Below are 13,168 nucleotides of genomic sequence, written 5' to 3'. Positions count from 1 at the left end.
CACAGTCCCACCTGGTTCAAATACATCCTTAATTTTAGAAATACCACTATCCTTCCAGAGCGAGTATGTAGTGTTGTCAAGCCCAGGGGAAAAAAGGGGATTGCACCAAAATGTTAAATATTTGGAAGCAGTGTAAGGGCGGGATAATTTGTGGCATATTGATTTCCAAACAAAGTAGGTGTCATGGAAGAGCATATGAGTAAGAATGTGGGAGGGGATAAGATGTTTTGGTGTGTGCAGTAGAGCAGCAGAGGAGTAAGGGTGAAATAAACTGTTTTCAGAAATGGAGTGGGTATAAACTGCTGTTCCAGAAAACCAATCATTTATACTGTATATCTAAAAAAGACAGCCTTTCTAAATATGTTTAGATCCGGGAGACCTAAGTCGCCATTGGCCCTAGGTAATTGCAATTTAGCCACCGCAATACGGGGGTGTCCCCCTTGCCATATAAAAGAGGTAAAGAGTTTCAAACAATGTTTAACATCATGTTGGGAAAGAGCTATGGGCAAAATCTGAATTGGATAACATAGCTTTGGGAAAATCACACTTTTAATAAGGGCTATACGACCCATCATAGAAAGAGGCAACATTTTCCAGGTATCCAGCAAATTGGCAATCCATGCAATAATAGGGGTAAAATTTAAACTATATAAAGATGACAATTTCAAGGGCATAACAATGCCCAGGTATTTAAAATCAGAAGTAGTGATGCGGAATTGGGCAAAGGAGGGGTTCTCCAGGGCTAGTGCAGTAAGGCCACACAAGGGCATCAATTCTGATTTATGAAAATTAATTTTGTAACCAGCAAAAGAACCAAAAGAGGCGAGTAAAGAGGTGATTACTGGCAAAGAGGAAACAGGATCGGAGACAAACAGGAGTATGTCGTCAGCAAACAATGATAATGTAAGCTCAGTTTGGCCTATAAATATCCCTTTATATGCAGGGGAACTGCGCAAAGCGATGGCTAATGATTCCAGGGCTAGAACAAATAATAGAGGGGAAAGAGGACACCCCTGCCTGGTGCCATGAGCCACCAGAAAGGAGGAAGACAAAAAACCATTGCTGGATACCTGGGTGGTGGGAGAAGAGTATAAGGCCTGAAGTAGGGATACAAAATCCAAAGAGAAACCAAACTTGGTCAAGGAATGATAAAGGTGATCCCAGGTGACCAGGTCGAAGGCCTTCTCAGCGTCCATAGAAATAATCATCTGAGGTGAGGGAGAGGTGGAGAAGGTCAACGACCGAACCACCGAGATCACCTTGCGAATATTAATAGTGGAATGACGTCCCCAAATAAAACCAGTTTCGTCAGGCTCTACAATAGAAGGTAAAATCAACTTCAGTCTATCAGAAATAATTTTCATAAACATGCTGTAATTCACATCTAAAAAAGAAATAGGGCGGTATGATGCAGGGAGCAAGGGATCGTGGCCAGACTTGGGCAATACTTTGATAATAGCACTATTAAAGTGGGGTGGAATCACATGATTGGTAAGAATGGAATTAAAAAAGTCAGTAAGAAGGGAGCATACATTTAGAAAAATTCCCCGGAAAAACCGTCAGGGTCATGGATTTAAGTTTACCAATAGCAGCAGAAACTTCATCGAGCAAAATAGAGGCTCTGTAGTGATAGTGGCTGTGGAAATGGTGTTCCAAAAGAGGTCTTTTTGGGCCAAATCGACATCCGGAGGGGAATACAAATCTGCAAAGAAATCTCTCAATGCAGTGGCAATGTCTTGGGCCTTATGCAGTACAGACCCAGAGGGGGACTTTAAAGCCGTAATGGAGGATGGAGCAGTATGGCCCCGCAATAAGTGCAACAATAGTCTACCTGCTTTGTTACCAAACTTATAAAATTGAGAGTTCTTACGAAAGGTGTGACGGGCAGTTAATTTGTAAAGAACCCCATTAAAATGAGCTTACGCTTTAAAACAAAGCTCTCTGTTGAAGGGGTGGGATTTGAAAGCCTGGAAAGAACCTGTAAGGTCTGATTGGGCCTGAATATACAACTGGGAGCAATTCTTATTATGTTTAGCAGTATAAGCTATAATCACTCCCCGTAGAACCGACTTAGCAGCCTGCCAGAACAAGGCAGGGCCCTCCGCATGAGACCAATTGTTGTCTGCATAGTCACACCACGCCGCCTTCAGCATATTACGAAACTTCACAGAGTTAGCCAAATAGGCCGGGAACCTCCACGGCCTATAGAAACCAGTGTATATGACAGGGAAAAGGGAGAACCAAGTCAGAGCATGGTCGGAGAGGCATACAGGTTCAATCTGAGAGTCATCAACTCTACAGAGTAACCCAGCAGAGAGCAAAACGTAATCTATGTGGGACAGCGTGGCGTGAGCAGCGAACAAACAAGTCGGGTGGAAGGATCTCCAGACATCAATAAGATGAAGGTCAGAGAACAACTGTGGAATACCAAAAGGTACAGGACATCTGGGTTTAATAGGTGGACGCTGCCGGTCCATGTAGTCAGAGGTCACTATACTATGTAGGGGCTAAGCTTGGCCAATAGAGACTGAAAAAATAATTTTGAGTAGGCATTAGGAGCATATAAATTACAAAGTGTGAATTTCTCTCCAAGTATATTAACCTCTGAAATAACATAATGGCCATTGGGGTCAGTGTAAAATCTAAGTAGCTGAGGAGCAAGTTGCTTTTTTAACAAGAGTGACCACCCCACGCTTCTTGGAAGAATGGGCAGCAAAAGACAGTACCATGTAACCCATAGCATTAAGTTTCATAATCTCCGGTTGTAACAGATGAGTCTCCTGAAGCGTTACCACATGCTTTCCCACCTTATGTGCATAAGTAAGAATTTTCTTTCTTTTAATGGGGGAGTTAATCTCCCCAACATTCCAGGTACCAATTTTTAAAAGGGCCATATTAGCAGTACAATCGGTTTAAAAGAAAGAGAATATTACACTACAGCTACATGAAAAATACATTGCCACCCCAAAGAGGTAATAGGTACACAGCACTCCAGCATATCAATGGGAGGGGATACGGTTGTTAGGTAAACACAACTTAGGTCGACAGTCATTAGGTCGACCACTGAAGGTCGACATGCATTAGGTCGACAGGGGCAATAGGTCGACATGGTCATTAGGTCAACATGTACTAGGTCGACAGGTTCAAAAGGTTGACATGAGTTTTTAAAAAAAAATTAAATTTTTGTACTTTTTCATACTTTACGATCCACGTGGACTACAATTGGGAACAGTAACCTGTGCCGAGTGCAGCGGTAGCGGAGCATCAGAGGAGCCATGATCTCCTTAATAGCCCTCACCATATCCTCATAGGAGGTTTAGGAGGTCTGTGTGTTCCCTTCAAGGACAGGCAACTGCAGCAAATGGGGGGGGGGGAGTGAGGAAGCAGGGGAGCATCCATGCTGAGGGGAGGCAGCAGGAGATGGGAGAGGTGAAATCGCGGGAGCCACGGCCGACATCTTGGATTGGCGCCTCTCAGATTCCCGGCGCTAGCGCTGCTGTTTTGAGGGCATTAAAGGGGGAAAAAACTTTTACCATATGGTGGAGGGGACCTTTCCCTTACTTGGTGGTGGTACTGGTCTGGCAAATCAGGCCCTCAGGAGGCCCGGGAGAGGCAATATTGCTGCGGCTAGTGAGGAGCTGACTCACACTGCAGCCATCTCCAGTGGGCACGTGGCCGGAAGTCTTTGTCAGGTGGTTTTAATGTTATGGCTGATCAGTGTATATTTGTCCCTATAGCTTTGACAAGTACAGGAAACATAACACAAATGTAATGGATAAATATAAAAAAGAGCCGTCTAGGTGCAAAAAGGATAAACAGCAGCTCAAACTGTACCCAATCTTGCCCAAAACAAGCAATAAATAACAATACAATAAAGAAAATGGGTGAAGCTCAAAAGCGCTACCCACTAATAAAATGATCTAATTGTTATCACAAGTACAGTCTAATACTGGTTATTAAGTATTAGATTGTACTTGTGATAACAATTATGATCTTATCAAAATAATGCTATCCCAATTTTACTTCTGCCACTAGTTACCTGCTATTGTTTATTTCCCCCCCCCCCCCCCGTTTTTTTTTTATTCCTCTCTCCCATCCCACCATGTGTTTTTCCTGTAATGTTTACCTCCACTGATTGCACACCCTGCCATTGCGCCCTACATACAGGGTACATCATACTACTACTACTACATAAGCGTCAGTTTTCCCATATATGAACTTGGCCCTTGTATGGCTCACCTCCCACAGTGTAACCTTCAAAGTGCGCCCAACATGGCTGCCCCATATGGTACACTTGTGAATGGGATGAAAAATACATAGGCCTGATGGTTTTGATGGAACCCTACTCTGAACTGTAGGACTCTGAAATCACCCCCATTTTGTGTCATCTCTTCTAGGGGTAGACTATTCCACTCTGGGCAATCCTACACTGTGCGCCCAAGATGGCTGCCGCACCTGGTACCTTGTGAGGGTGGAATACACAACCCTTGGAAGTTATTACCCAAAATGCCTACACCAATCCTGCATTATGCTTTCTGGGTGCTTAAGGTTTTATTTTATGTCGGTGTTGCTGATCTATTGCTGTATTACTCAAATTATCTGTATCATGTGCATTGTTTTTGATATCTGCAAAGCGCCTTGAGTCCTGTTGGAGAAAGAGCGCTATATAAATAAAATTATTATTATTATTATTATTATTATTATTATTTTTAGTGTGTAGTGCTTTTTAACTTTACCCATTTTCATTATTTTATTGTTATGACACCAATTTTATGTGCTGCTTTGGGTTGCTGTATCTTGCACTTAGTAAGCCCCCAATATGTTTATTTTGTACACCATAATGCCATTATTTTTTCACCTTGATAATTTATTATCAAAACAATTCTTCTTAAAATGTATAGGTTGAAGTAATACTGAATGATTTTATACTAGTATAATAGATGACAATCTTTCTTTATTATTAATTACATTCCAACTGATCTGCAAACTGCTGCTGATGAGAGAGCATCAGGTGCATGGGAATTTTAGTACTGCGTACCTGAACTCCAGACACACCATCTGCTGGATCACCCTGAGGCTCTCTACAGCAAAGACGGATGGATGATGATTAATTGCTTTTGCAACAGGGCCATCAGGAACCCTGCACTAGTTGAGTGAACCTGAACTTTAATTTCCAGTACTTATTCTCTTATATCTGAAGACTTACTGTTTGTGAAATCATAAAATCACAAGTGATTGTATAGTTTTGTTCTTTTCCAATGTTCCAATCACCTGGGTACCAATTTGATAGCATTATAAGACAATAAATATAGTACACATTATATGGGGTAAACCGTGTTGTGTTTTGCAGCTATTGCTAAATTAGTTCTACAAACAAACTGATTACACCCATTAAAGCCTTGCCATTCTCAAAAGGTATCTCAGCACATACTGTTATTTGCAAAGCGCACAAACCTAATAAAACAAAATATAACTATAATCTAAAAAATGTAAATCACTGCTCCACTTTTAGAAATTCTTATTATTATTCTTATTCTTATTATTATTATTATCATCATCTGTTATTTTCAATTAATTCCAAATCTGTAGACATAGGTACTATGGAAATATGTAAATTAATAGATTCTTTGAGTCTGCCATTATTTCTCTCTGCACTCGTGCAATGATACACACATATACAGTATACAGTGAGTACAACTTCAGCAAATTTATACACTCTTGCTTTGAACTTATATATGTCATCAACACTAGTGACAATAATGTTATAGAGGACAGTTGTACATTGCACTGGAGAATTACTGTTACACATTTCCCAGCAGTCATCCTAATAAACACAACGCCTACTCACCAAATGTCTGACTTTGAGTCATATCCCTGGTGTTTCAAAGCTTCAGGGCTCATATAATATGGTGTCCCAGTGAATGTTGTTGCCAGGTCACATGAGCCCATCAAAAGACGAGAAACCCCAAAATCCCCTGAAAGCATTTGGAAGAAATATATAAATAATAAACACATGTGCTGTGATAATCTGTCTGGCATTACACAACAAGGATACAAGAGGTTAATTTGGAAGCATGGTAATGTTATTAATAAATTATATATAAATATATATATATATATTTATACATACACACATATATATATATAACATACACACACACACACACACACACACACACACACACACAAAACTGTGTGTGTGTGTGTGTGTGTGTGTGTGTGTGTGTGTGTGTGTGTGTGTGTGTGTGTGTGTGTGTGTGTGTGTGTTTGTGACATACTGGGTATAGGAAAATTAGCATTAGTTTCTCTTAGCTCCCTACCCCTCACCCTTCCTCTCCCCTCCTCTTCTCCAGCAGCTAAAATCTGCTATGCAATTGAGCACTTCATCAATTTTAGCTTCCCTAAAAATAAAATGGAGCAGAACTGAATGCAGACAATTAATGAATATAAATGTATAACAGAAATGACCTTTTAATACAAATAAATCTAAGATGGCTGAAACACATTTATTACAACTACCAACGTACACAGCATATAGGAAGTGCTCTGTAACATAGCATCTACTGGATAATGGACAGCCCTTCTGGTAGTTTTACTCAAGTAATATAAATCAGTATGCTCATTATGTTCACCACAACCTGCGATGTGTCATCTGGGAGCTTGACCCTGAAAGTACCACTGGGCATTGATTTTTTCTACTACCACCATCTATCTCAGCAGATACTGCAAGATGCACAGACAAAATAGTAGCTGTTAGGACACTGGAGAATACATTTGAAGACTCATAAATCATCCAGACCTCACTGTTATCCCAAAAGGCTGAGGGTGGATATAATAGCCTCCCAGCGTGCAAAACTACCATGATTCCTTTGAATTTCTGGCCACTTTCAAGTTGCCATATGTAATTGAATGCAAATAGATGCAAAGTCGCTAGAAATACAGTATCAATCTTGATGCTATGCAAGTTGCCTTCTATGAGTTTTTCAGTGACGAATATACAAGTTACCAGTCACTTGGAAAGGGGAGTAGGATAGCTGGCTAGACTGCACACCCTAATTTCAAACATAATGAGAGGTGCGACCATGGTGAGATTTCTAGTTCCACATAGAAAGATGAAAAATTGCAGGTACACACCCTAGGCACCAAGCACTGCTAATAATAATTATAATATTAAACTCTGCAATTTAACATAGAGCAAAAATGAGGTGCTTGGCATAATTTTTGCCAAAAATATATGGGCCCACCCACCATGTCAAGGTGACCTCATCATCAGGTGGGTCGCTAACACTAAGATATAAATCCAGGGCACAGGACCCCCAAAGTCAGCACAGGCCAAACGCCTCACGGTACCACACTAGTGGGAAGATAAAGTATTAGTGTTAAGAAGCACAAGCTATGTATTAAGAGTGTTACACAGGTGAGAGGCAATGTTAATAGGTGTTACATAGGTAAAAAAAAATTTTTATTAGGGACCCGTCTGATGATGAGGACACTATGGCGCGGTGGGTGGGCCCATATATTTTGCCAAGCTCCCCATTTTTTCTCTATGTTAAATTGCAGAGTTTACTATTATTATTGTTATTAGCAGTGCTTGGTGTCTAGGGTGTGCACCTACAATTTTTCTTCATTCTGTGTATTAGCCAGGGAGTAATGAAGCTGCCAAAATGCACCTAAATAACTTGCTACAGACAGAATTTGGGCAGCGCTATAGCTGTGAATGCAGCTCTCTCACCTTGTCAAGAATGTGTAATGTAGACAATAACTTGGAAAAAAAAGGACTGGCAACCAAATACAGAAATAAAATCCTGTTCTTCTGTCTAGGCTGGCATTGTAAAAAAAAAAATTGTTTTTTTTGCGGGGGCACAGCAAGTGAACAATGCTGGATAACAATAACAATTCAGTTTGTAAAACATGTTCAATTTATTTAAAGTTATGAGCTAATACATATGTGAAATTTAAGTATAGTCCTTGATAACTGAAAAAAATCTTATGTTATATTGATATTTGTAATGATAAATACAGGTTGTCACAGAACCCACATTTGACTCATACTTCAAATACATTGTATTAGACATGTACAATATTAACGCATTCTTCACGCCACACCTGATCCACAATAGTCTTAGTTCTGTTTCATATGACAAAATCAGCCACTTCATTTTTGAGTACGTACATTACTAACAGGTGTTAGCTTTAAATTGCTGTTTTGTCTTGTTGTTCCCCAGATGAAAGAACTTGAAGCAATTTTTTCATTGACTTATTTTGCCTATTCCTTATGTGTGCTTTTGTAACGTTATAAACAATATGAAACCTACTTCTTATTATATTAGTATTATTTGGAAAACAGTGGCTCTAAACCCAGAGATGAAGCTATGCTTCTGTGAAATGGGAAAAGTCCGAGCTTGCCCCCCCCCCCCTTCCCCGCCTTCTTTTTTTAACACATTCTTATATGCCATTAAACGCCTTCAAATGCCCTTATATGTCATCACACTCTTCCACATGGCCCTTATTATAACATCAGACCCATCAAGATAAGCCATCAGACCCTACATATTTCCCTTGCTGGTTTTGCATCATAATCTACCACTGAACAGATATTGGAGATATCTGTGGCAATCTTTTTTTAAAGCAGCCATCATATTGTCTTCTATGGGGCTGCTAAACTGTGAAATTTATCAAACTCCAAAATGTTAGGCATTCCAGAGTGTGGCCCCTGTAGCTAATGCAATCTTCAGATGGTGCTAGCCCATTGTACCTGCAAAATGCATTCTGCATAAGCTTCCAGGAGAGAGTTCAGTAGGATTCCTCCCCAGTACTGTCCGCTTGCACATGTGCAGCCTGATGACTGTGTGCGCGAAATAGCCCGAAATAGAAATAGCCCGAAATAGAACCGGAGCCACCTGAACTTCCCAATCCGAGTCCAGCTCAGGGTTTCCTGCCAGACTCAGATCCCAAAACGAGGCAAAACGTCATAATCCCGCTGTCGGATTCTCGCAGAGTTTTGGGTTCTATAAAGGCCCCGGTGATCATCCCCATTTTCACGCACGCTGGCTGTGGAGAGTATACTGAACGGACGTGTCAGTGCTGGGTTGTGGGGCTGGTGGCTGCTGTAGGGGTGGTGTATCAGTGCAGGGGTGCTCTGTCTGTCGTCTGGTGCATCTCACAAGGGGTGATCTGTCCATATACATCCAGGGGCTCTGCCCCAGTGTTAAAACCCAGTATACTGTGTTTACATCCAGGGGCTGGTGTGTCCTATCAGTATCAGTCCAGAGGTGCTCTGTCTTTCAATAAATAATGGCAAACTGCTCTGATCAAGCTGGTAACATTCCTCAGGTGCTGCGGGAGGGGGTTACTCTAGACAAGAAAAACAAAAGGATTTTTTCCACGCACTCTGCTGGCTGTTAGTAACAAGAACTATACACTATATAATAATAGAAAATTTAGAGCTCTTAGTTACATATGTTTTGCAAAAGATATGGTAAGACTCCAGGCCACTTCACGGCAGCTCTATTGCTGGAAGTCCCTAATACTAGGCATAAGGCCAGGGCGTGGACCCCACAAAGTCGGCTCAGGCCCAACCACCCCAGGGCAGCACACCATTGAAATACTATAGTGTTACTACGTGTTAATAAGAAGCAGAAGCTATGTGTTAGAAATTGAAACAAAAATAAGGGTGTTAGTAAAATACTCAAAAGAGTAATATTAGTGGAAAAATAAGAGTGTTACATAAGTGCTAAATAAATATTATGGCGTGCTACCCCAAGGTAGCTCAGTCACACCAGACCTGGGGGGTACCACTCCCCAAACTCACACACAGCATAATAATAATAATAATAATAATAATAATAATAATAATGATATACACTATGGGACATATAATTGCTTAATGTTGTCTGGTATTTCTGACAAGGAGGCCCTTGCACAAACTGGCTTTGCCATCCTCCACTGAGTACTCAGTATTTCTCTGACGTCCTAAGTGGATGCTGGGACTCCGTAAAGACCATGGGGAATAGCGGCTCCACAGGAGACTGGGCACAACTAAAGAAAGCTTTAGGACTACCTGGTGTGCACTGGCTCCTCCCACTATGACCCTCCTCCAGACCTCAGTTAGAATCTTGTACCCGGCTGAGCTGGATGCACACTAGGGGCTCTCCTGAGCTCCTAGAAAGAAAGTATATTTTAGGTTTTTTATTTTACAGTGAGATCTGCTGACAACAGACTCACTGCAGCGAGGGACTAAGGGGAGAAGAAGCGAACCTACCTAACTGGTGGTAGCTTGGGCTTCTTAGGCTACTGGACACCATTAGCTCCAGAGGGATCGACCACAGGACCCGACCTCGATGTTCGGTCCTGGAGCCGCACCGCCGGCCCCCTTACAGAGCCAGAAGCAAGAAGTGTTCCGGAAAATCGGCGGCAGAAGACTTCTGTCTTCAACAAGGTAGCGCACAGCACTGCAGCTGTGCGCCATTGCTCCTCATGCACACCTCACACTCCGGTCACTGATGGGTGCAGGGCGCTGGGGGGGGGGGGCGCCCTGAGGGCAATATAATACACCTTGGCTGGCAAAGCTACACCATATATAGTCAGAAAGGCTATATAGGTGTAAAAATACCCTTGCCAGAATTCCAGAAAAAGCGGGAGAAAGTCCGCCGGAAAAGGGGCGGGGCTATCTCCCTCAGCACACTGGCGCCATTTTCTCTTTCACAGTGCAGCTGGAAGACAGCTCCCCAGGCTCTCCCCTGTAGTTTTCAGGCTCAAAGGGTTAAAAAGAGAGGGGGGGCACTAAATTTAGGCGCAATATGTGTATACAAGCAGCTATTGGGGGAAAAATCACTCAGTTATAGTGTTAATCCCTGCATTATATAGCGCTCTGGTGTGTGCTGGCATACTCTCTCTCTGTCTCCCCAAAGGACTTTGTGGGGTCCTGTCCTCAGTCAGAGCATTCCCTGTGTGTGTACGGTGTGTCGGTACGGCTGTGTCGACATGTTGGATGAGGAAGGTTACGTGGAGGCGGAGCAGAGGCCGATAAATGGGATGTCGCCCCCTGTGGGGCCGACACCAGAGTGGATGGATAGGTGGAAGGTATTAACCGACAATGTCAACTCCTTATATAAAAGGCTGGATGACGTAACAGCTGTGGGACAGCCGGCTTCTCAGCCCGCGCCTGCCCAGGCGTCTCAAAGGCCATCAGGGGCTCAAAAAAACGCCCGTTACCTCAGATGGCAGACACAGATGTCGACACGGAGTCTGACTCCAGTGTCGACGAGGTTGAGACATATACACAATCCACTAGGAACATCCGTTGCATGATCTCGGCAATGAAAAATGTGTTACACATTTCTGACATGAACCCAAGTACCACATAAAAGGGGTTTTATGTTTGGGGAGAAAAAGCAGCCAGTGTTTTGTTCCCCCATCAGATGAGTGAATGAAGTGTGTAAAGAGCGTGGGTTCCCCCGATAAGAAACTGGTAATTTCTAAAAAGTTACTGCTGGCGTACCCTTTCCCGCCAGAGGATAGGTCACGTTGGGAGATATCCCCTAGGGTGGATAAGGCGCTCACACATTTGTCAAAAAAGGTGGCACTGCCGTCTTGGGATACGGCCACTTTGAAGGAGCCTGCTGATAAAAAGCAGGAGGCTATCCTGAAGTCTGTATATACACACTCAGGTACTATACTGAGACCTGCAATTGCCTCAGCATAAATAGTGCTGCTGCAGCGTGGTCTGATACCCTGTCAGATAATATTAATACCCTAGACAGGGATATTATTTTGCTAACATAGAGCATATTAAAGACGTCGTCTTATATATGAGGGATGCACAGAGGGATATTTGCCGGCTGGCATCCAGAATTAATGCAATGTCCATTCTGCCAGGAGGGTATTAGAGACCCGGCAGTGGACAGGTGATGCTGCCTTTAAAAGGCACATGGAGATTCAGCCTTATAAGGGTGAGGAATTGTTTGGGGATGGTCTCTGGGACCTCGTATCCACAGCAACAGCTGGGAAGAAAAACTTTTACCTCAGGTTTCCTCACAGCCTAAGAAAGCACCGTATTTTCAGGTACAGTCCTTTCGGCTTCAGAAAAGCAAGCGGGTCAAAGGCGCTTCCTTTCTGCACAGAGACAAGGGAAGAAGAAAAAAGCTGCACCAGACAGCCAGTTCCCAGGATCAAAAATCTTCCCCCGCTTCCTCTGAGTCCACCGCATGACGCTGGGGCTCCACAGGTGGAGACAGGTGCGGTGGGGGCGCGTCTCGGGAACTTCAGGGACCAGTGGGCTTGCCCACAGGTGGATCCCTAGGTTCTGCAAGTAGTATCACAGGGATACAAGCTGGAGTTCGAGGCGACTCCCCCTCGCCGTTACCTCACATCAGCCTTGCCTGCTGCCCTCGGAGAAAGGGAGGTAGTACTGGCGGCAATTCACAAGCTGTACTTCCAGCAGGTGAAATCAAGGTACCCCTCCTTCAACAAGGCCGGGGTTACTATTCCAAAATGTTTGTGGTACCGAAACCAGACGGTTCGGTGAGACCCATTCTAAAATTGAAATCCTTGAACACTTATATACGAAGGTTCAAGTTCAAAATGGAATCGCTCAGGGCGATTATTGCAAGCCTGGAGAATTTCATGGTATCACTGGACATCAAGGATGCTTACCTGCATGTCCCTATTTACCCTCCTCACCAGGAGTACCTCAAAATTGTGGTACAGGATTGTCATTACCAATTCCAGACGTTGCCGTTGGTCTGTCCCCGGCACCGAGGGTATTTACCAAGGTAATGGCCGAAATAATTATCCCGTACTTGGACGATCTCCTTATAAAGACGAGGTCCAGGGAGCAGTTGTTCGTCGGAGTAGCACTATCTCGGGAAGTGCTACAACAGCACGGCTGGATTCTGAATATTCCAAAATCGCAGCTGGTTCCTACGACGCGTCTACTGTTCCTGGGTATGGTTCTGGACACAGAACTGGATAAAAAGGGTTTCTCCCGGAGCAGAAGTCCAAGGAGTTGTTGTCTCTAGACAGAGACCTCCTAATACAAATACAGGTGTCGGTGCATCAATGCACGCGAGCCCTAGGAAAGATGGTAGCTTCTTACGAAGAAATTCCATTCGCCAGGTCCCATGCAAGGATCTTCCAGTGGGATCTGTTGGACAAGTGGTCCGGGTCG

The 13,168-nt window shown here is 43.2% G+C and overlaps 1 protein-coding gene across 3 annotated transcripts in view; it reads right to left on the bottom strand.

Moving 5' to 3' along the window:
- The window catches only part of NEK11 (NIMA related kinase 11), a 959,809-nt gene that overhangs the window by 532,397 nt on the left and 414,244 nt on the right, over positions 1-13,168 (bottom strand). For all 3 annotated transcript variants that reach the window (XM_063922363.1, XM_063922362.1, XM_063922361.1), the window contains exon 6: positions 5,849-5,975. In XM_063922363.1, the coding sequence (XP_063778433.1) occupies positions 5,849-5,975 (127 nt within the window). The remainder of the gene's footprint in view (positions 1-5,848; positions 5,976-13,168) is intronic.

Source organism: Pseudophryne corroboree, chromosome 5 (assembly GCF_028390025.1).
Source record: "Pseudophryne corroboree isolate aPseCor3 chromosome 5, aPseCor3.hap2, whole genome shotgun sequence".
NCBI lineage: Eukaryota > Metazoa > Chordata > Amphibia > Anura > Myobatrachidae > Pseudophryne > Pseudophryne corroboree.
This window is presented reverse-complemented; position numbering and strand designations above follow the sequence as displayed.